Source organism: Saxophila tyrrhenica (genome assembly GCF_035928015.1).
Source record: "Saxophila tyrrhenica strain CCFEE 5935 chromosome Unknown scaffold_8, whole genome shotgun sequence".
Lineage (NCBI taxonomy): Eukaryota > Fungi > Ascomycota > Dothideomycetes > Mycosphaerellales > Extremaceae > Saxophila > Saxophila tyrrhenica.
Genome location: NW_027041740.1, coordinates 1127171 through 1149125, shown reverse-complemented (window position 1 = coordinate 1149125; position 21955 = coordinate 1127171). Strand labels below are relative to the sequence as shown.

The following is a 21955-nucleotide window of genomic DNA, read 5'->3' as shown; positions in this document are numbered from 1 at the left end:
CACCGTTTGACCACCAAAAGCGCGCTCACACATTCCTTGGTGACAAGAAAAGCGGGTGCGGGATCTTACGAGAGAGCTGTCACGCTTCTTTTGTCACCAAGAAAACACAGGCGCGCTGGTCCGCTCAAGGTACGTTCTCCGATCTCAATATTCTCCCTACACACTGGAAAGATGATCTCTCTTCAACCATTTTACGCCGAGTCCAAGTACAATGAAGGCACTATCAATTCAAGCTCAACAGTCTGACCTCCTCCAACACATCTCTCCTCTTCCGCGACAAGATCCAAGAAGTGGAAGCTGACGAGAGTTCTAGAAAGACCATATAAGTCGGCTCGAAGCGCTGTACACGCAAGCGAGAGGCAGTGAAAGCGGCCATATCTGACGGCCTTCTCACAGATCCAAATCAACTCGGAAAGGCCACACCACCCTCGTGAGCGGGCTTTCCTTGTCTGCGAGAAGATCAATCAAAGGGCTCGCTCTGGTGGGCCGCTTTCACTGTCCCTCGCTTGGCACGGTCGCAAACGGTACGTGATCCTTCTTTTCCACCCTCCCGCACACTCTCCGTATGATGATCACTTCAAAGGGAAAATCTCAGATTGGACACCGTCCAAGATGCTGTTACAAATCAAAACTATTCAGTTGTTCCTTCTGACCGCTACATTCCCATGCTCTTCTCCTTCCACGACAACATGTACGGGGACTAAACTGACAGTGTCCCACAGGGCGCCAATAGTCTCTTGAACCGACGCTCTGAATACCACTGCTGGTAAGGAAGCCCCATTCCCACCCGTGCGAATATCTCCAAATGATGAGCAACATAAAAACGATAACTTCAGATTGGATTCTTCCAAGATGCTGTCTTAATATACACCTTTTCTGACCACTTCTTACCGCACACAAACTACGTTCACGGCCTGAGCTCAGGCCTTGGCTATCTCTGAGCTAACATTTCGCTCTGTGCAGATAATTCGATTCTATCAGGAGTGAACAGCAGTTGGCAGTACGGATGTATAATGCATATTGATCTACTTTCATAGAGGATTCCATCTACGCACCAACAGCCTTCAAGCTCTTCACAGTATCCACAATGCTCTCCTCCAAACTCCTATACTTCGCCCCAAGCACCTTCTTACTCCTGCTGTTATCCGGCTTATACACGCCCCCCTCGGGGAACCCACCGCCCTGCAAATCCTCCTTTGGCAAGTTGTCCTTGTACTCCGGGAAATTCTTCCTCACGGCGTCCACGATCAACTTGCCATTGAAATACCCCTCCGTAACAAAGAATCGCTGGTTGCCCGCCCCTTGCTCTTCGGCAGCCTTGACGTGCTGGTCCGCAAGATCGCGCACGTCCACCCAGATGTACGGTCCGCCAGGCGGGTAGTCATCTTTGAACTTGCCCTGGATCGTATCGCGAATGCGCTGGTTGGATGTATTGAGAGCGTCCAAGCTGTTCAAGTAGTGCACGATCGGCCCTAACACGAGCGGCGGACACAGGGTCGCGAGCGTGAAGTTCGGCTTCTCCTGCTCCACGAAGTCCCATGCCGCGCGCTCGGCGAAGGTCTTGCTCGCGCGATACCCGGTCGCGGCGTCCTGCTTTGCTTGTTCCTGCGTGACCGGGTTCCAGTCCGCTTCGGTGTAGGTATGTTCCGGCCAGCTGCCCTTTTCAGGGTTGATGATGCTGGCGAAGCTGCTCGTGACGACTACTCGCTTCACGCTGGGAGCGCTCTTCTTTATACTCTTTAACACGCCCGTGGTCCCAATGATCGCCGGGTCTAGAAGATCTTTCTGCACATCCGTGACATTGAAATGGAAAGGCGAGGCAGTGTGGATCACCACCTCAAACGGCGGGTCGCTGACGACTGCCTTGTCGAAGGCGCCTTCTTGCGCAATGTCCTCGACGATGGCGAAAGAGAGGTCCTTTTCGCTGGCTTTGGGGTGCGCTTCGCGGATCTTGTTGGCTTTTTCTTGCGTGCGGACGGTGGTGACGACGGAGTGGCCGCGTTGGAGGAGGATGTCCAGCACGTGGGCGGCGATAAAGCCGGAGCCGCCGGTGAGGAGGACGCGGGTCATGTTGGCGTGTGTGGTGTGGAAGGAGTGGGTTCTCTGGGTTGGTGAAAGAGAAGTGGATGTGCAGCTGGGTGTTATGGGTCTGAAGGTTGCTGAGAGGGAACACGAGAAGAGACGAGACGACTTATGTATGCGCGAGAAGATGTGGAGCCTGAAGTTTTCGATCCATCTACCGTTGTTCTGCAATGGTGTTTTACCCAGATCTGATGTCACCGATTCTGCCGCGATCGACATTGTTCTTCGGTGGTAGATGGTGTCATTGGCTCGCAGATAGCCCTTCTATTGCCGACTTGCTCTCGGAGGGCATTGCGGGGAGGTTATCTGTCAGCACGAAGACAACGCAGTCAGACAGTCTTCGAGATCTCTGGTGATAACGGGGTTTGGCGTTAGAAGAAGTGTTATAATCGTTTAATGCCATGGTTGGAGAAGGTGTTGGAGAAAACAAGCTTTGCCAGGTGAACGCTCGTGCGCTGCCATGTGAGATCTTCGGACTTCACGTGCTTCGTCTCATGTCCAAGGCAGCGAGATACCATTGTACAACACTCAATGATTGCCAATCCTTGATTACACCTCCCAATCTCTCCAACCTCGTAATTACGCAACAATGGCCATGAACTTCGCTCCCTGTCCGGACCACCCGCACCATCCTCTACCAAACCCTAGCTGACCATTGCTCTCAGACCAATCCTCCCCCCCAGAATCCGACCGCGCCAAATCACCACCCCTCCGCTCCCCAACCGCCTCCCCAAAACCCCAATCCCCCCGCCCCCAACGAAACATCTCCTCCATAGCCAACACCGACCCCTGGGCTGCCGCCCGCGCCCAACGCCTGCCCTCCCCCTCCCAATTCGCAGACGACGACGCACCAGGCGGCTACTCGGACCTCGAAAGCGGCGCCCCGCGCCAAAACGACTACATCGGCAACACGGCCCTCCAAGGCGCCGGACCCACGTACACCGGCAGCGGGAGCGTCTTCGAAACGAGCCTTGGAATACCGCTGCGGATCGAAGCGTGCCTAGCGTACCTCCTCCTCCCACCAGCTGGCGGGGTGGTACTGCTGCTCTTCGAGCACCAAAGCGATTACGTCCGCTTCCACGCGTGGCAGAGCGCGATGCTGTTTAGCGCGATGTTTGTGCTGCATATTGTTTTCAGCTGGACGAGCGTGGTGAGCTGGCTGTTGTTTGTGGGGGATGTGGTGGGGATTGGGTATTTGACGCTGTGTGCGTTTCGGAACGCGGAGACGTTGGATCGGGTGGAGGTGCCGTTTTTTGGGCGGTTGGCGAGTAGTTTCGTTGACGATGAATGAGGGGGGACGGGGGGCTGTGGCTTGGATTTTTGAGATACCCAGGAGAGTACTGTTGTTGTGGTGCGAGTGTAAGATATGAGCGGAGCAGGGCAGGCGGCAGACAGTGAAATCGGCCCACCAGGTCAAAATAAGCCGCGGAAGGGTCCTTCTCACAGACAATGACTGCCCGCTGACGAGAGTGATGTGGCCTTTTTGACCACAACCTCGTCTCGGAGAAGACTTCCAGATATCTCCCAGTGGCCCGGTTGCACTATCTGTTACTTGATAAGCGAGGGACAGTGAAAGAGGCCTACCGGGCCAGAGCGAGCCATCTGATGAATCCTCTCACAGACAAGAAAAGCCCGCCCACAAGAGTGATGTAGCCTTTTCGGGCTGATTGGGTTGGGAGAAGGCTGCCAGGCATGTCTACTACCTCGCTGGGCCGCTTTCACTGTCCGTCGCTTGCAGGGGAGGGCTCAATGGGTCACGGAGCAGGAGCATCGGGCTGGGATCCTTGGCCTCATGTGCACGGCCAAGTTGTCAAGACGCACATGTAAGTGTAGGTGAGTGAATATGCAGTGTTCGAATCAAGGAGCACTTCGTCGTTCGTCAATACCACGACTTGCCATGGCTGCAACTCCTACATCCACCGCTTCTTCACCATCACTTTTCCAAGCTGCCCCCACCACTACTCATCCACTGCCTCCTCACACAGCGCAATGATACTAAACTCCATATTCCCCTCCGCCTTCTCCACAAACCTCCTCACCCCCTGCGCCAACGCCCGCTCACTCAAACAATCGTCCCCCTCCTTCACCTCGCCCAAATCCACTGGCCCATTAAATCCCCCCTCCAACTCATACAAGTGCCCATCCTTCCCCTTCACAAACGCAAGGAAATGATACCCCGGGTCCTCCTCCGCCGGCGGCGCTCGACTGTCCCCGCGGACCGCAGACGCCATATGCGCCCTCTCCAACTCGACAGAATCATACAACACCTTCGCCCTCTCGTCCGGCTTGAGCGGCATCCCCTGCTTCAACAAGTCATCCAGAATCGAGCCTGACTGAATAAACTCCCGCGCCGGCCCGTTGGAGACAGCGTGCAGCAAAGCAATCAATCCGCACGCATTCCCGATCGTCTGTTTAAACCACACAACAGGCTCGTCGTCACCCGTCCCATCGTGGATGATTTCCCGCGGTTCCGTGCGGCCGTGCACGCGGTTGTAGACGTCGCCGGGGGAGATGAAGATTAAGGCGTGGCAGGGGCGGGGGAGGAAGGCGAGGAGGTCTGGGTCCGTGATGGAGTAGACGTCGTGGAAGCGGAGGGATTGGGAGACGCCGAGGCGGTGGATGAGCTCGGTGAAGACTTCTGGGTTGTTCTCCAATGGCACGAAGACTTTTTGGCCGTCCGGGCGGACATGGACCCCTTCAGTGTGGCTTGCCATGGTGAGACGTTTGTCGGCGGTGTTCTTGATGTTTGAGGTAGTAGTCCAAGTGCTGCTTTCTCGCAGCTCCGTTTTGAAGTTCACATGCTGCCTTGTACCCGCTCGAAACAAAGGTATCGTTCGACACGCATGTGAAGTTGCCTTCGGCGCTCGGAGCTCCATTTTTCGGGCGCTAAAGGAAGCCGTTGCCGAGCCAAACAACGGTAGCCGATGATCCAATCGCGGGGATGCTGCGCGACCGTTGTGAAGCTGAAACACTTTCAATCTCGCGCCAACGCATTTACTGAATGTGAGTCTGTGAAGGAGGAAGGACTATCTTGGGAGGAGGGCCTAGGGAGAGGCACGTTGATTTCGGATTCTGACCTGGACTTCCTCATCTACATTCACGACCTTGGACAACGACAACGGCGGCTGGAGAAGGCACTGAGTTCGTGGGGCAGTGGTGAAGGAAGCGATACAGACCCAGAACACGCATACTTTACGGTTCCTAGATTCTATGACCGCGCGATCACGGGACCTTCAATCTGCATGGTCAAGCTGAAGGCTATGCGGCAGCATTAATCAAGAAGGACTACAACACCAGCACTCACGACGCCCTTCTACTATATTGAACCAGACGCGCCATCGCAATGGGAGCGTATTCGGTTCAGAAGGACTTGCCACCGGCACCAGCGCAGGGTCGCGTGTCGGCGGTGCCCACTGTCTCTTCAGCATACAGCGACGACTACGCCAACACAAATCCTGGAAACAACGCCTGCGGAGTTACTGCCGGCAACAAAGACAGCTACCACCCCTCGTATCATGCCCACCCGCAACAGCAGGTCAAAGACCATGGTCCCCAGATCAGACAGTCTAGGTTGCCACTCTTCAAGCAAGTCCGGTCGATGCTGCACAAACCGCCACCTCTGACGACTCCCGGCAATGCCAAGTGGGATGAGTATACAGGCGAGCTCAGCGACGATGGTAAGGCATCCCATGTGAAGCCCTCCACGTACGAGACTGCTTTCAAAGCAAGTCGAAAGCGCTCGCCAGATCGACCAGCCAAGTCGCGCAGGAATCAGTCGCCGGTATCAGTACTTCGCGACGACGAGGCTCACGCCAGACCGCCGTTGGAGGCTTCCCGGCATAGCATCGAAGACATCTCGCCCGTCTCACCGGTCTCGGTCGTGTCGCCTGTCCCCACGGCCATACATGGCTCAGGCTCGGATGACGCTTTCGAATTTGTGCCAGAGATGATGCCGGATCCGCTCTCACCCAACATCCAACGTCTCCCACAGCTACCACAAACACCAGCAAGCAGCACTCAGATCAAGCGTAAGCCGGTATCACGAGCAGTCTCTACAATCGAGAACATCCCACCGACCTCGCCACACCAACGAAGCTCATCTGAAACAAGCGATCCGGATCCTGGTTTGATCGACAACAGGGGTTCTTCAGATCAAAGACATCCGAACTCTCACTTCAGCTGGACCACTTATGCTCCGTCAGTCGCGCCTGGCCGGCAGTCAACAGACACCTACGCCCCTTCCGTCGCGCAAGGTCGCCCATCCATGGACACAATGGCGTCGCGACAGTCGAAGAACCCAGCACACTACTCTTCGGCCAATGAACCAAAGAAGAGCCACTTCAGTTGGAGCACCGTGAACACTACCGTCACCAACCGCGCACGACCAGAATCACCACCAAGTCCGCCGCCACCAGTTCCAACGAAGTACTCCGGCCACCCAGTCCAGTCAATCCTATCCCGCCAGCGCCCCATCAAGCGGCTAGAGAAGGAAGAATGGACTCCTCCACCACGCAAGTCCTCCCGGCCCGAAGGCACAACAACACCAAGGGGCTACACCACACCCACATCCGCCACCTCAGCCCGTCCACTCCCCCTCCCAAAAGACAGAACTACCACTCCAATCTCCTACATGCGCGCCAGCCCAACCACCACCCCCTCCTCAGGAAAAGCCCTTCCGCCACCTCCCCGCTCCGTCAACCTCACGCACCTCGAATCCCTACTCGCACAAGAACAATCCCTCGCCCTCCAGCGCCGGAACGTGGAGAAAGGTCTCTCCGAGCTCGAGAAGATCGAGACGGCTTCGCCATTGGAGGTGCCTTTTGCTACGGTAAGGGATGCGAAGAAGAAGCTCGAGGAGTACAGGAAGCGGTTGGCGGAGGTGATGTTGGAGGAGCGGGAGGTGGGGATTGCGGTTACGAGGGCAAGGAGGAAGGAGGAGGAGGAGAATGGGTGGGAGGGGGCGACGCTTTGGGTTAGGAGGGTGACTAGTTGAGGTGGGGGAGAGGGAGGTGGTGGTGGCGGCGGTTTTGGGTTGGGGAAGGAAGCAAGAGAGATGGTTTGGGCTGTGTCGTGAGGTTGATCTGATTTCTGGGTGCATAGCGGTCGGTCACAGCGAGCGCGGCGTTGGGAATGTGTTTGGGATCAGTGCGAGCTGCATATCAGGCGATGATGGACGACATCAGGAGAGCACAGCTGTAAGTGTACGAAGCTAACAAATGGAATCAGCATACCTTACCAAAGCACTTCAGTTGTGATGGGGCTCCCCGGCAAGCGGTCGTTTCTGCATGATGATGTGTACCCAACTTTGACGAGGACGAGGTCAGGTACCCCACCTTTGATCTTCACTGACCTCAGCCATTCTGCATCCTCCCGATGGAGGACCTTTTGCAGGTTGCCCACTTATCAATGTGATCGAGTTGCACTGCTGGAGATGCTACCAACCCCGCTTTAGCATTGTGCCGTGCATCTCTGCTAATATCAGATGTAAGTTAGGTATTTCGACTTTCTCGTTTGCCTTCAAGCACATCAAACATGTTTCAATCAATCCCAACAACACTCGCTCTGCTGACAGCGAGTGCACTTTCCTTCGCCTGGCCTCCACCCTCCTGGTCACCACACCCCCATGGACCACCACCTACCTGGCAACAGCACGGCAACCATCACCACCACGATGACGAACTCGCCTACCCCCGCCAACGCGGCCCAGACTACGACTACACCTCTTTCACACAAGACCAACAATCCCGCGCGGACGCCATAATCGCCCAATTCCGCTTCGCCTGGTCCGGCTACTACACCCACGCCTACCCTCACGACGACCTCTTACCAAAAAACAACAGCTTCTCTGACTCCCGCAACGGCTGGGGCCTCCTCATGTTCGACGCCCTCGATACGGCTATTATCATGGAACAAAAGGACATCGTCGATATAATCCTCGACTTCATCCCGACGGTGGATTTCAGCAGGAATAACGCCGAGCCGGTTCAGGAGGATGGGGTGGAGAATGCTGTTAGTACTAGTTTGTTTGAGACGACGATTAGGTATTTGGGCGGGATGTTGGGGGCGTATGATTTGCTCAAGGGACCGTTTGGGCATTTGGGAGTGGAGGAGGGGAAGGTAGATGCACTGTTGAGCCAGGCTGGGAGTCTGGCGGACGCGGTGAAGTCTGCTTTTGATACGCCGACCGGGATACCGGTGAATCTGTAAGTTGATCCTATGAACTTCGGGGAACTCGCTTATCATGTCCCAGGATCTACGTCGATAATCAGACTTTTGCGGACTCCAACCAGGAAGCAGATGGGTCGTATTGGGCTGGGTTGGCGGAGTTGGGGACATTGTGTTTGGAGTGGTGAGTCTGGCGTCGCAAGGAAGTGTGATGAGGTACTGACGGATTCACAGGCAGCATCTCTCCGATTTGACTGGCAATCCGGAGTACGGTGACCTCGCACAGAAAGCTGAGTCGTACTGGTTCAATGGAGACGAGATCTGGCCTGGTTTGACCGGCGGCAACTTCAGCGTTCAGACTGGTGAGATTCAAGATCAGTACGGAGGCTGGACATCCGGCAACGACAGTGCCTACGAGTACCTGATCAAAATGTACGTCTACGACCCAGAACGCTATCAGAACTACAGCGAGCGGTGGCAAGCAGCAGCAGATAGCACTATCGCACATCTCATCGGTCACCCCTCTTCCCGGCCAGACCTCACTATGGCGGGCGCTTTTGACGGAAACATGGTGGAGAACTACACCGAGCAGTTAGCCTGCTTCATTGGCGGCAACTTTATCCTCGGCGCCACCGTCCTTGACCGCTCCGACTATATGGACTACGGCCTCGCTTTCTCCGAGTTCTGCGCCAACGGTTACCGCTACGCCGCCTCCGGCATTGGTCCGATCGAGTATAGCTGGAACACCACCCTTCTCGCGTCCAATTTCACGAATCAGACTTCCCTGTACGAAAACGCTGGCTGGTTCATCCCAGACAACACCGCCTACCACAACGGCCAAGCGCCCGAAGCGGTCGAAAGCTGGTACTACGCCTACCAAGTAACAGGCGATCAGTACTGGCGGGACGTAGCATGGGCCTATACACTCGCGCAGAATCGGACGGAGAGGGTGGGAAGTGGGTTCTCGAGCGTCAATGATGTGTTGGTGGAGAGCGGGAATGGGACGCAGAATTTCATGGCGAGCTATATGTTGGCGGAGGTGCTGAAGTATGAGTATCTGATTCAGAAGCCGTTTGGGGGGATGTATGATGTGGAGTTTGGGAAGGGGAATGAGAATTCGTTTGTGTATAATACGGAGGCGCATCCTTTTAGGGTGAGGGCGAAGGAGCCGGTGTAGGGGTGAAGGAGGGTTTCGGGAGGGGATTCGGCAGGGAAGTACAACTCAGATCAGACGCAATGCATGGTGGCGCTTGCCACAGCTTGAATGCCCGACTGCTGAGTCGATCTTGCTTCTTTGTGAGTATCATACCCACGGAGTTCGGTTCAGTCGCCCCCTTCCTGCCCTTCAAAGAATACCAACGACCTTGGCTTGAGCAAAAGCCTCTTCGGCATGCCGAGTTGCATATCTCTTACCTTCCATCAATCAGCAGTATCCCGGCGGTCAGAGCGTGCCACGTTGATGCAGCCTCTTGCTTCTTCGTGCTCCAAGCCGTCTTTTCCCGACTTTTCTCATTACAAGCAAAACACTCACCTATTATTATGAACCGCAGCAATACCTTCAAACCTGAGCGCGAACCTCTCCAACATACAGACACACTTCAGCTGAACGATCGCAAAGTCCACGGTCCCGTCTCGTTCCTGAATCCTACCCAAGCTCGTTTCAATCCAGTAAATCCGTCCGAAGACAGCCAAACAGCAAGACCATCAGATGTTGTTCCTCGTACTCAGACGCAGAGACCTGGAGAAGCCCAGGTTGCCAATGCTGGATACCAGTGGACCTCACGCAACAACCGAAAAGGACGACATACCCTCGTCTACAACCAATCAGACGACAGCGATGCGGTCTACACCATTCCGCGCGCCACGAACAGTATCAAAGAAGTCCTCAAAGTCATGTTTCGCATGTTCACCTACTTCCCCGTCTGGTAAGCTGCATCCTCACCTCCAGCCAACGAATACCGGCTCACAGCTTCTTCAGGGACATATCCTACCTCGTCGCCATAATCTTCACCTTCGGCTCCCTAATCTGGATCCTCAACGCCCTCTTCACCTTCCTCCCCTACACTAACCCCTCCTCCCAATTTCCCGGCGAGATCGTCTACGGCGGCGGCATCACAGCCTTCATCGGCTGCCTTGTCTTCGAAATCGGCTGTGCCCTGCTCATGCTCGAGGCCATCAACGAGAATCGCGTTGGCTGCTTCGGATGGGCTTTAGAACAGGTCTACGATGATTACTGGAGTCCTGGGAACAGGCGGGATTCGACGCATGTGTTCCCGAGCATAGCGCATTGTTTCCACCATCAGCAGAACCGGAAGAACTTCCTTGGTCTGCCGCCAGAGCTTGCGAGGACGCGGACGAGTGGGATGTCCGTTCAATTTGATACGAGGCTGGACGGGGAGAAGTCGTGGATCTGGTTTCCGTCGAGACGGGAGTTGCGCTCGCACTACTTTCGTGATCTCGGCTTTCTGGCATGTCCGTGTTTATTTGTGGGCATGAATGTCTTCTGCATCGCTGGCCTCTTGGGTCTACCAGGCATTTACTCGCATCTCGACACGCCGGCCAAGGTCAATGGAGCATACTGGATCCCCCAGATCATCGGCGGGTCGGGGTTCGCAATTGGAGGCTTGCTGTTCACGATCGAGACGCAGAGGCGGTGGTGGCTGCCTGCTCCGGGTGTACTGGGGTGGCATATCGGCTTCTGGAGCTTGGTCGGCGGTGTTGGGTTTACCATCGGTCCAACCTTTGGTCTTTGGGCGGAGGATAAGCACTGGGCGGCGTATCAGGCAAACTGTAGTTTCTTCTAGGGGTATGTACCTCCGCCAACCTCTAAAAGATGAGATGCTGACTTCTAAGCCAAAGGTCCTTCGCTCTCCTGATCGGCAGCACGATCCAATGGTTCGAGAGCCTCAACAAACATCCCGTGGAGAAGACGAAGGGAAGCTGAAAGTCGGATAGCCATACCACAACTCACATAGCTCCACCTACACAATATCAAGCCTCCTCACCACCAAGCCACCTGTATATGGACCTAGCGTCCAAACCCTTACACCTTGGATCCTCCATCGCCTCATGCCATGTCGCCTGCATCGGCTTGCCCAGCGTCAACTTCGCTCCCACGTCCTCCGCCCCTTTCACCGCTAAATCAATACACCCCGCCGCGAGCTCGATGGCAAAACCACCCTTATACCCTCTTGAAGCCACACTATCCAGTTGAACCCCAGGGACGGGGTTATTATTCTTCGTACACCAATTCATCCCGGATGAAGCGTTGATGATATCGGTGAGTTTCTTCGGATCAATGCCCATTTTCACGCCCATGTTCAGGCCCTCGGAGGCGACGAGCATGTTGGTGACGGAGATGTAGTTGTTGATTACCTTAACCGTTACTCCGGCTCCGACGGGTCCGCAGTGGAAGAGCCCGTCCGATTTCCCTGTCATGCCCACGACGGATTTGACTTGGTCGAGGATAGCGTCATCGCAGCCGATCATATGGGATAGAGTGCCTGAGCGGGCGCCGAAGGGGCCGCCGGATACTGCTGCGTCGGCGTAGTTGCCGAGACTGGAGTCCTGCACCTTTTGGCCGACTTCGCGGGAGACGACCGGGTCGATGGTGCTGCATTCGATGAAGAGTTTTGGTTGGCCGGTGGGTTGGACGGAGGCGGAGAGGAGATTGTTGGCGCTGGCGTGGTAGACATGTTGGACGTGCTCGGATTTGGGGAGCATGGTTATGATGATGTCCTGGTTCATCTATCAACCATTCATCGATGGCATTAAGACAGGAAAGGTGGACGTACGCAGTGCTCAGTGATCTCCTTAGGCGTGTCAAGTATCGTCACCTTAGCTTTGCCGGTGGTCTCTTCGACGAACTTCTCCAACGCTGATCGATTGATATCGCATATATACAGCTCAGAGTCCGAGGGGATCTTCGAATGAATGTTCAAGCACATTCCAAACCCCATCGAGCCCAGCCCTATGGATTTTGTAAGCAGTCTTGATCACTCAATGGTAGCGGAGGGACATACCGATGAAGCCGTATCTTGGAGCCATATTGACCTGCCACCCTTCAGAAGAGTTGAGACGGCCACTTGCATTTACGTCTCGTCGCTGAATGAATCTACGGCATCCACAGCAGATACAAATGTATCTCGGTACCTACTGCGGGGCTCCTCGGTCGTTGGAGAACATAGCCATAATGCTGCAGTGGGTGCGTATGGGCTAAATGATTGGGAAGGTGTGATCTTACTACTGACCATGTTCGAATCACCCAATGTTCTTGAGACATGAGCTTCCATCTAGCCTATACTCAAGCAATGCTTTTGCTGTGTACCAAGCCGAGACACATCAAGATAACAACTTAGTCTTGGAGTCATCATCGTCATTTTGGTGTCCATATAACCGCCCTCCATGTGCATATATTGTCATGGCTCATGACCTTCCGTCCTTGTGTCTTTTCTTCCCCTCCGCTCGACCCGCCACGTCGTCCTGCTCAGCGTCAATGCTTCTCCGCCTCCTTGTCCACACTGCTCTCAATAGGTCCCTTCCCACTCCCCTTAACATCATTCCCACCTCCCGAAGCATTCATCCCCTTCATAGCATCCCCAGCCTCGTGGTCAGGCGGCGGTGCCGCCTTGTTCGATCGGTCTACGCCTGAAGACGCCGGTGCCTGGATCGTGTTAGCAGTCGCTCCTTCCTGTCCAACACATCGTGCTACGGGTCTAGAGGATGATGGGAGGGTAGACGTACATCGTTCTCCCCCTTCCCCGCGCCGTGGATGAGCGTCTCGCCTGGCTCAACGACGTTGTCGGAGGCTCCAGATCCGTCACGAGGCATGGTGAAAATGTGGTGTCGGCGGTTGTATTCGTAGGCGATTACGGTTGTGAGGGCTGATGCTTTGAGGATTTGTTCGTAGTGGCGATATTGCATGCAATGACTGCACTTGAGGGAATTGACAATGGCTTGTGAATTTCGACAGAAGATGACGTGTGGGGTACGTCATGTGAGAGCTCGAGTCATGCCATCCACCTCGAGTCGAGCATGTGCAGATGGAAGAGAACAGAAAGAAGGATTATGGGAGAAATAGATGCTCTCTGTTCATATGTTGTTACACTAGGGCTACATTTTATAAACGTCGCACATGTATCTCATTGCGAGACAGAGCTCGCCGGCCTCTGAGCCTGCATACTCGCCGCCAACTGGTCTACCATCGCGATCGCACCCTCTGGTTCTTCCTTCGAGTATAGAAACAGTCCTTGCAGTGCCGCAGTACTGACGTTGTCGACCAGTCCAAACCCCCTTGCCTTCTCCATGAACCTCCGCTTCCCATCGCCATCCTGATCCTGCTGGGCATAGAAGCGATCCCACAGCTGCTCCATCTGCCACTCTGTAGCGTTGCCCAGGTGAACCGTCATGTCGACCCTTCCCGGCCGGATCAGAGCGTCGTCTAGTCGGTCTATGTGGTTCGTGGTCATGAAGATGATGCGCTCTTCCGCGCTTGCTACGCCGTCTAGCGCATTGAGCAGACCGGAGTAAGTAACGTTGGCGCCGCTGTAACCGTCTGCGTCTCGCTGCTTACGATTGCTGAAGGCGGCGTCGGCGTCTTCAAGCAGAACAATGGTCCGAGGTGGGATGTTTAGTAGTAAGTGATTGAGCAAATCGTCCGTCAAGCCTCGCTGGCTGAGGCTGAGCATGGCAATGTTGAAGTCCAGTCGTCCTGCCAAAGCTTGCACGAACGATGTCTTGCCTGTTCCTGGTGGACCATGCAACAAGTAACCTCTCCGATACGGTATGCCTCGATCAAGATACCATGTCCTGGCGTCCAAGAACTCTCGTACATCACCCAGTATTTTGTCCGACAGCCCTTCTTCCAGAACCACCGAATCGAAAGGCCTCCTCCGCTTCGGCTGACCAGACTGCTCCCACGACATGTTGCGGCTTGTGTAGATGACGGTTTTACCTTCCGTACTCTGCAATGCCATCTCATGTGCCTCGCGGAAGATGTCCTCGAAAATGTTACGGAACGAGTACAACGTCGTCAACGATATCGTCTCGAACGGTTGCCCATTGACATCGAAACTCTTGCCCACTCGTTCCCGATTGACCAGGATGAAGGCATTCCTATACCTCAATACATGCTTCCCATGCCCAGGCACAAGTGAGAACGCCGTCTGCTCGGACCCACTAGCCGTCTTCGACACTGCAGTCTTCATCTGCAGGTGATGTAGACCCGGCGTGAGCTTGCGGACCATATACTCGATCATCCCAACATCTTTTCGACCAGGCACAGGCGCCAGTTGCTGTTGATAATGCGCCGTCATCCAGTTCAAGACCCAGCTGTACGATTCATCGTGTCTCGTAATTTCCAAGTCGACGAGCATCCGCCGCCGTAGCAGCTCCCCGCCTCTTCTCAGCCCGAGTGTGCCATACCGCGCCGCTGCTCCCAATGCTGCAAGGCCGAAACCCGCTGTGAAGAATGGGTTGTTGAGGAGTTGTCCAAAGGTGCCGCCGTCGCTACTGCTTCGGTCGGCGAGCTGTTTGATCACATCTTGCTTTCCTGATTGTCCTTCTGCTATCGTCTTGAGCGCCGTGGTCTTGGAGTCATGCTGGTCCATCAATGCGCGGAAGTAAAGACGGAGTGCTGGTCGAATCTGGACACCCCCAGTTGTGGCTAGCTCGGCGGACCGCTCCCGTCTTCTGCCGGCGCAGGGTCCGACCTGCCAGCTTCGATAAGGCGAAGCACCTATGCGACAGCCTTCTCTTTCTTCTGCTGGTGCAACAACCTCTCCCACACATTCGACATCACACGTCAATCCGCCGCGATGGACGACTCAGATCGCGTGACCGTCGAGCGGTCGTATTTCGAGACATTGCTTAGACGGTACGTCCTCGCTGTCGCCCAATGCCTGTTTGCCGCCGGCTGCTGTCTGCTTCGAAGGTGCAACCTCCGGGATTGTCACGAAGTGCGACACCAGGCTCAGCAGCATTCTGAAGCGGCAGCCCGTCGATACAACGGAAAGACCGAACGCTAACGTGACAACCCAGCGCCGACTTCAACACCAACTCCAACTCCGGCTTGAACATCACCGTCTCCAAGGTGGAGTATCAGAACCTAGCGAGTATCACGTGGCCTTGTCGTTGGAAATTCCCACTAACCCGAGACACCAGGTTCGCACCCATCGCGCGTTTCAAGCTCTCAAAGGCGCTCTGATCGCAGGTGGCACCACGGAGGAGACCATCAACATCCTAATCTCCAATCCGGGTTGCCAGCGCAAGGACTCGGGCGTGGACACGGACAACGACGGCTTCGTCATGGTCCCGCAACAGCCCGGTTCTCAAGGGTACGCAACCGGAGTCCAGCCAGCCTACAAGCACATCCCATGGAGGACTGGATCACCTGCCTACGAACTGGCCGCAGCACCGGGAACGGCAATCTTCACCAATCCCAGGACTCATCCGGACCAGGCTCAGGCTCCAGGATCCGAGTACCCGCGCCAAGTCAGCTACAGAATGCCAGCCGTTGCTGATGCTAATTGCCTCGCCGCTGATGACGATATTGACATGATGGAGGACGCGCAACTGATGAATACTGACCTCGGCCGCACTTCTAGTAACGAGCATCGTTCACTCTTCTTTAGCGGCTTGTCCGATCGTACGACCTACCGCGATCTGCTGTCTGTCATCAAGGGAGGGAAGGTTCTGAGCGTCATTCTCCTCGACAAGAAGAGTGCTGTTGTGTCGTTCGTCGACCAGGGGGTGGCCGAGGAGTTCCTGGCGTGGAGCAAGCGCAACGACATCTATGTGCAGACCAAGAGAGTAAGCCTGAAAGCCACCGCTTGCACCCCTCCGACCTCGATTCTCGCATCAAGTACTGACCCTCCCCAGATCGAGGTGAAGTGGGCCGACCGTCAATTCCAGCTCAAACCCTTCACCAACGACAAAGTCATCCACGGCGCCACCCGCAACCTCTTCATCCGCAACGCCGTCGCCAAAGGCCACACTGAAGCCAAGATCCGCGACGATATGGAGCACATCCACAACCTCGTCATCATCTCCGTCGACTTCCGCGGCAACGACGCCTTCGTCTCGACTAACTCGATCCACACCGCCCTCTTCGCGCGCACCTGCATGATGAGCCGCACGACGTACAAGGGGTGTAAGGTCGAGTTCTACCCGGACGAGTGCGACGTTCCGCTTCCGCCGCGCACGCAGAGGAAGTACACGATGCCCGCGCCTGTGGTGGAGGAGAAGAAGCCGACGATGGCCAATCGCTACAGGATGTTGGATTTGGCTGAGGCTGGTGAGTTCTTTCGGCAGAACGCAGAGCGTAACGCCAAGTTGCAGAATCTTCGCTGATGCGGTCTGCTCTGAGCTCGAAGGCGGCAGCAGTGACGAGGAGAATCGTGCTCCTTCAAACGACGAATCTATCGACAAGTCGGACGATGGTGCTGGCGCGGGTGTCAGTCTGGGGTTCTTGGACTCTTGATGGTGCTTTTTTCTTGTCGCATCGCTACGCTTGCGACTTTCATTGGCAGGCTGCTATTGCTTTTGACACTGCTTTTATGAGGATCGATGAATATTGTGCTTGAGCGCTTCTAGCGGGGTGTTTGGATGGCGCAATCAGAGATCAGGAACATTGCTGGGTTGTGGGTAATGGGATGGGGTTGGAGTATGGCTCAGAAGATACCCTTAGTGCTCGCATTGACATATGAAGGAATGCCTTTCGGCTGTTACAATCATCTTTGTTTGCTCGAATCTTCTCGGTGTCGTCGTGTGAAATCGCTATGTCTCCGGAGGAACAGCACATCGATTACAGGACATATCGGAAGTCCTTGTTCTCATACTCCGTCGCATCCTGCATACCCAGCTCGTTACTCCTTTGCTTGTCCGCGGGTCCGTACTTCTTGTCTCGCCGACGATTGCTCATGAACAGGTACACTGCTCGTCTGTCAGCACGAAGAAGTCCCTCCAACCAACTTCCAATCGACTTACCCAACAACAGCGCATGACAGCCCGTCTTAATCGCATACCCCGCCAACAGCCCCGCCGTCGCCGTAGGATAATTCGGAGCCTCACTCTGCTTAACCACAAACGGCCCCGTGAAATTCCCCCAGCAGTACGCAGTAAACACAAACGCGCTCGCGAGGCTCCGGTGCGTGTATCCGGCCATATTGCTACTAATCGTGACCAGACTGATCGTAAACCCCACGCTCTGACTATTCACGAGCCAGAAGCAGACCAGACGGCCCCAGGTATTGCTGCGCGGGAGGTAGGCCATGAGCGCCGCGCAGATGGTGCAGAGGATGTTGGCGGCGGAGGCGGTGAGGAGGCGGGAGTTGGGGACGGTGAGGGTGATGGTGCCGCCGATGAGGAGGGCGATGATTTGGACGGCGTCGCCGACGGATTTGAGCTCGGTGGTTTTGGTGGTCGAGAAGCCTAGGTCTTCGATGATGATGGTGGAGAAGGAGTTGACGACGCCGTTGGGGATGGCGGCGGCGAAGACGGAGATGAAGATTAAGATGGCCTTTGGGTCGTATAAGGCCAGGAGCGCCTGCTTCTTATCGAAAGCCTTGTTCTTGATGCCCGTCTCATTGCCGGAGACTCTGGTGACCGCGATGATGCGCTCGCGCTCAGACAGGAAGCCGGCGTTGGATGGCGTATCCGACAGACCAAAATACAGCACGAAAGACCACAGCATAGTCGCTCCTCCGAGGATGTAGAAGATGATCTTCCATCGCGCCGGCTGAGTATCTTCAGAGAGGCCAGCAACGCCCCGGGAGATGTAGGAGCCGATGATGCCGCCGAAGCCAAGGGCGCTGTACCAGATGCACTGTCGCAGAGGGATCTCGCTTCGCTTGTACCAAAACCCGGTCATCAGTGTCAAGCCGGGCGTGACGGCAGCCTCGAAAATGCCCATGAGGAAGCGGACAGCGAGTGCGGAAGAGAAGGTGTGACATTCGGTCAAGATGAGGACCGTGAAGCCCCACAGCAAGCCTAGAATTCCAGCGTCAGTCAGTGGATGCTAAGGTGATCGTGCGAGAGTGTCGCCGACTTACAACTTATGCCCAGTACCCTCTGCGCAGGGAAGCGACCGATGAGCCAACCGCATGGATATTGTCCGAAGAAATATCCCGCGTACACCATGGCGGACAGATAGTTAAACTCCTTTCCCTGCAAGTTCAGCGCCTCTTGGTACCCGAACAGGTTCGCATAGTTGAGAGCCGTTTTGTCGATGAACTGCAGACACTGCGTGACCAGGAAGATTGGGAGGATTATCAGGTCGATCTTCCAGCGGATCCAGCTTTCCTGTAGGATGTGAGTTGGAATCGGACAGGTATGCTTGAGAGGATGCTCACTTCTTTGTGCGTAGCGACGATGTCGAGGCCTTGTCGGTACTGTTCGTAGCCGACATCGTTGCTCTGTAGGTTGCAATGTTAGCAGCTGCAACTCAGAGGGCATGACCGTTCCTCACGTGGTCAAAGTTCTTGAGGTCCTCGCCGTATGTGTGCTCCTTCGACTCCAGTCGTTCTATGTCGTTCCGCGCATCCTGTCCATGAGTGGCTTGGTCCATCTCGTCGTGGCCTGCCTGAGATTTTGATTCTGGCATCGCAAGTTTCACTTCCAGGCTGCCTATAACGGAAACTTACGACACGGGGACAGTCGAAAGGCGGGAGACATAGATATCGTCTCGACCCCAGTGTCTACCCCATCCACCACCTACGTAGCGCGGAGGAAGTGGTACATTCGTACTCTCCCGTCATTCGCTCCAGGACCAAGCTTGACGTTGGTTTCGGCGTTCTGACTCGTGGCGTCCTCTGTGGAAGCCTTCAAAATCGCCGAGACAGAACGCCGGAATCGCCGGGCCACTTCGTAGCAGGATCAGAAAGAGCGAAGCGAAGGCGCCGGCTGATGATAATTTGAGGAAGGAGACAACACGGAGACACAGAAGGCAACATGCTGTTTCATCCACTGTGTACCCAATATGGAAGACAAGAATGCGTATGTCGCGAAGCCCTCGGATATCTGTTGCCTCAAGGGTACCATCCACGAAGGCGAGTCCAGGGGGACCTTCGAAACCATTGCGGGCGTCGAGACCTACATTGTCCGACCTCCTGAGGCCAAAGCCAACGACAACATACTCCTCTACTTCCCGGACGTCTGGGGCATGTTCCCAAATGGTCTGTTGATCATGGATGGTTTCGCAGATGCTGGCTACTTCGTGCTGGGCTTGGACTACTTCCGGGGGGTGAATATATTCCTTCTCATGGGATTCATACTTACTCACAAAGAATTGTAGGACCCAGTGTGGAAGCATCGGAAGAATAGACACGATACGACGACAGATCCGATATTCGACTACGAGGCATGGAAGCGCAAACACATCGCCTTCGCAGACGAAGCGGTGCCTCCGTGGGTTGATGCTGTCAAAAAGCTTTACGGCAGAGACGAGACAAAGTATGCCTGTGTCGGGTATGTCGTCTTCCACGATGATCATCTCGACCCTCTCTGATGATTTCAACAGATACTGCTTTGGTGCACCATACGTGTGTAACGAGCTTGCTGGTGGTACCGTGACAGCAGGAGCGTTCGCTCACCCAGCGTTGCTCAAGGATCACCATTTTGAACAGCTGAAAAGTAGGTCGGCGGCGATGTTCGCAAAGTGCAACCACTTACTTCGGCAGAGCCACTGTTTTTGTCCTGTTCTGAAGTTGATCACACCTTTGATCGCAATGGCAGACGGCGAGCACTTGAGCTGCTTCAAGATGGGTCCAAGACATACCAACTGCAGCTTTTCTCTGGCGTCGAACACGGTTTTGCGCTCCGAGGGGATATGAAGGATCCTTACCAGCGTGCGTGATCTGACGGACTGCTTTCCATATGATGAACTGACTGGTTGTAGGTTACGTCAAAGAGGAAAGTCTTGCGGGTATCGTGCGGTGGTTCGACTACTGGCTGGCATGATTAGGTACTTACCCGACACACACTTGCAGCGTCAGATACTCTGCTGGGCTGTACGCATCCATTTCTCGTTCTCAAAGTGTAGGTTCTGTTGAGGAGAGCGCTATCGGCCAGCATGTCGCCTTATCGTGGGCCAGCAGAGTCGCGTTCAGTAACTCTTCTGATGCGGGCGTTGTCCACCGAGCAGACCCTCACCGTTGGCAGCATCTATCACAATTGCGCCGGCGCTAATATTCTCAGACAACCGGCGTTTTTATCGTGTGGAGGCAGAGGAGCCGTGTGGTCCGACGGCGAACTTTGGAGAACCAAATCGCCGAAAGGCTTTCTCGATCGCCGTGCCTCACGCAACCACATCCACAGTCCGGTTTACTGCTGTAGTCCCGTTCTTCTTGGGATCGAGATCAAGTGCCGCTACAAGAGCACCAACTTGGCAAAGGAAAGTAGGTCCTCATGCGTTGCTGTTCACTTCATAACGTGAAACAATAGGGACACTACCAACAATGGCATCCGCAAAACTACCACAAGCATTCAACTTCGATGGCGAAGTAGCCCTGGTGACTGGAGCAGGATCACGGCTTCCCGGTAAGTACAGCTTCCACAGCTTCACAAGTCGGGTACTCATCAGGAACGGTAGGTGAAATTGGAAATGGAAGAGCAACAGCGATCTTGCTCGCCAGGCAAGGCGCAAAAGTTGCACTTCTGGACACCAATACCGACTGGGCTGCCGACACCCAACGCATGATAGAGGCCGAAGGCGGTCGCTCCGAGGTCATTCAGACGGATGTTACGGACGAAGAGTCCTGCCGCCAAGCTGTGCAAAGGACCGTTCAACTGTTCGGCTTCGTCTCAGTCCTCGTCAACATCGTCGGCGTCGGTGGCGCCATGGGGGATGCCACCACCCTCGACCTCTCAGCCTGGGAGCGTGACCTACGGATTAATCTGACGAGCATGGTCTTGATGAGCCGGCACGCTATCCCAGAGATGCGGAAGATAGGACGAGGTGCAGTGGTCAACATGTCCTCCGTTTCCGGTCTGCTTGGTGGCAATCCTAGTCTTCTTTATCCAACGACCAAAGGTGCAATTGTCCAGATGACCCGTGCGATGGCTGCCCAGCATGGGCCGGAAAACATCAGAGTCAACTGTGTTTGCCCGGGCATGGTGTATACGCCGATGGTCAGAGGTAGAGGCTTGACCGATGAGCTTAGGCAAGCCAGGATCAATCAGAATCTCCTCAAACAGGAAGGGACAGGGTGGGACGTCGGCTATGGTGAGTCGGTCTTTTTGTCTGGTTGGTGTACCGCGTTGACATAGTTTGCAGCAATCCTCTTCTTGTGCAGCAAAGAGGCCAAATGGATAACAGGACTGATAATGCCAGTCGATGGGGGTACGACTGCAGGAAAGGCTGACAGACCGGCTCTCAAAGCCGATGTCCTTGCTGAGCAGATGACTGGTATAGCAAATAGTCAGGGTGTGAAGGGCGCAAAGCTCTAGGCCGATGAGGTTGATAGGATGGATCGTCGTACTTGAATGCGAACTCGATGGCACCATAGTGACACGCCCGAAGTTTTGAACGTCAATGAAATAGATCTTGCAGCAATGCACGAGTCATGCCGCCGACTTGCCGGAATTAATCTCCGCATAACCCTCTCCTCCACCCCAATGTGTCTTGCTTCTCCATCCTTGTTGACCTTGTTGACCTTGTGCCACCACGGTCTTTCGATACAAGAGATTTTTGCCAGCACGAGTGGTTTGCACC

The 21955-nt window shown here is 55.0% G+C and overlaps 13 protein-coding genes across 13 annotated transcripts; 7 read left to right on the top strand and 6 right to left on the bottom strand.

The window, feature by feature from the left end:
• Positions 1–1047: 1047 nt before the first annotated feature.
• Positions 1048–2070, bottom strand: GRP2 (Glycine-rich RNA-binding protein 2, mitochondrial; the record flags this gene model as incomplete). The annotated part of the gene is made up of 1 exon (XM_064803036.1): positions 1048–2070. One exon carries the CDS (start codon positions 2068–2070, stop codon positions 1048–1050), a length of 1023 nt encoding a protein of 340 aa, XP_064659161.1.
• A 601-nt stretch (positions 2071–2671) lies between these two features.
• On the top strand, positions 2672–3373 carry LTR77_005792 (uncharacterized protein; the record flags this gene model as incomplete). Its single annotated transcript, XM_064803035.1, has 2 exons — positions 2672–2693; positions 2748–3373. The coding sequence occupies 2 exons, from the start codon at positions 2672–2674 to the stop codon at positions 3371–3373; spliced, it is 648 nt and encodes a 215-aa protein (XP_064659160.1).
• Positions 3374–4040: 667 nt separating this feature from the next.
• LTR77_005791 (uncharacterized protein) lies at positions 4041–4796 on the bottom strand (the record flags this gene model as incomplete). Its single annotated transcript, XM_064803034.1, has 1 exon — positions 4041–4796. One exon carries the CDS (start codon positions 4794–4796, stop codon positions 4041–4043), a length of 756 nt encoding a protein of 251 aa, XP_064659159.1.
• Positions 4797–5425: 629 nt separating this feature from the next.
• On the top strand, positions 5426–7075 carry LTR77_005790 (uncharacterized protein; the record flags this gene model as incomplete). The annotated part of the gene is made up of 1 exon (XM_064803033.1): positions 5426–7075. One exon carries the CDS (start codon positions 5426–5428, stop codon positions 7073–7075), a length of 1650 nt encoding a protein of 549 aa, XP_064659158.1.
• A 539-nt stretch (positions 7076–7614) lies between these two features.
• LTR77_005789 (uncharacterized protein) lies at positions 7615–9424 on the top strand (the record flags this gene model as incomplete). Its single annotated transcript, XM_064803032.1, has 2 exons — positions 7615–8285; positions 8482–9424. The coding sequence occupies 2 exons, from the start codon at positions 7615–7617 to the stop codon at positions 9422–9424; spliced, it is 1614 nt and encodes a 537-aa protein (XP_064659157.1).
• A 362-nt stretch (positions 9425–9786) lies between these two features.
• LTR77_005788 (uncharacterized protein) lies at positions 9787–11051 on the top strand (the record flags this gene model as incomplete). The annotated part of the gene is made up of 2 exons (XM_064803031.1): positions 9787–10172; positions 10226–11051. 2 exons carry the CDS (start codon positions 9787–9789, stop codon positions 11049–11051), a joined length of 1212 nt encoding a protein of 403 aa, XP_064659156.1.
• Positions 11052–11238: 187 nt separating this feature from the next.
• On the bottom strand, positions 11239–12294 carry LTR77_005787 (uncharacterized protein; the record flags this gene model as incomplete). Its single annotated transcript, XM_064803030.1, has 3 exons — positions 11239–11994; positions 12042–12217; positions 12270–12294. The coding sequence occupies 3 exons, from the start codon at positions 12292–12294 to the stop codon at positions 11239–11241; spliced, it is 957 nt and encodes a 318-aa protein (XP_064659155.1).
• Positions 12295–12739: 445 nt separating this feature from the next.
• LTR77_005786 (uncharacterized protein) lies at positions 12740–13077 on the bottom strand (the record flags this gene model as incomplete). Its single annotated transcript, XM_064803029.1, has 2 exons — positions 12740–12910; positions 12991–13077. 2 exons carry the CDS (start codon positions 13075–13077, stop codon positions 12740–12742), a joined length of 258 nt encoding a protein of 85 aa, XP_064659154.1.
• A 311-nt stretch (positions 13078–13388) lies between these two features.
• On the bottom strand, positions 13389–14855 carry BCS1 (Complex III assembly protein translocase and chaperone; the record flags this gene model as incomplete). Its single annotated transcript, XM_064803028.1, has 1 exon — positions 13389–14855. One exon carries the CDS (start codon positions 14853–14855, stop codon positions 13389–13391), a length of 1467 nt encoding a protein of 488 aa, XP_064659153.1.
• A 207-nt stretch (positions 14856–15062) lies between these two features.
• Positions 15063–16596, top strand: LTR77_005784 (uncharacterized protein; the record flags this gene model as incomplete). Its single annotated transcript, XM_064803027.1, has 2 exons — positions 15063–15121; positions 15216–16596. 2 exons carry the CDS (start codon positions 15063–15065, stop codon positions 16594–16596), a joined length of 1440 nt encoding a protein of 479 aa, XP_064659152.1.
• A 454-nt stretch (positions 16597–17050) lies between these two features.
• On the bottom strand, positions 17051–18811 carry LTR77_005783 (uncharacterized protein; the record flags this gene model as incomplete). The annotated part of the gene is made up of 5 exons (XM_064803026.1): positions 17051–17178; positions 17233–18234; positions 18297–18546; positions 18597–18659; positions 18713–18811. 5 exons carry the CDS (start codon positions 18809–18811, stop codon positions 17051–17053), a joined length of 1542 nt encoding a protein of 513 aa, XP_064659151.1.
• Positions 18812–19222: 411 nt separating this feature from the next.
• Positions 19223–19750, top strand: LTR77_005782 (uncharacterized protein; the record flags this gene model as incomplete). The annotated part of the gene is made up of 2 exons (XM_064803025.1): positions 19223–19486; positions 19538–19750. 2 exons carry the CDS (start codon positions 19223–19225, stop codon positions 19748–19750), a joined length of 477 nt encoding a protein of 158 aa, XP_064659150.1.
• A 949-nt stretch (positions 19751–20699) lies between these two features.
• LTR77_005781 (uncharacterized protein) lies at positions 20700–21690 on the top strand (the record flags this gene model as incomplete). The annotated part of the gene is made up of 3 exons (XM_064803024.1): positions 20700–20781; positions 20834–21466; positions 21518–21690. The coding sequence occupies 3 exons, from the start codon at positions 20700–20702 to the stop codon at positions 21688–21690; spliced, it is 888 nt and encodes a 295-aa protein (XP_064659149.1).
• Positions 21691–21955: the final 265 nt, after the last annotated feature.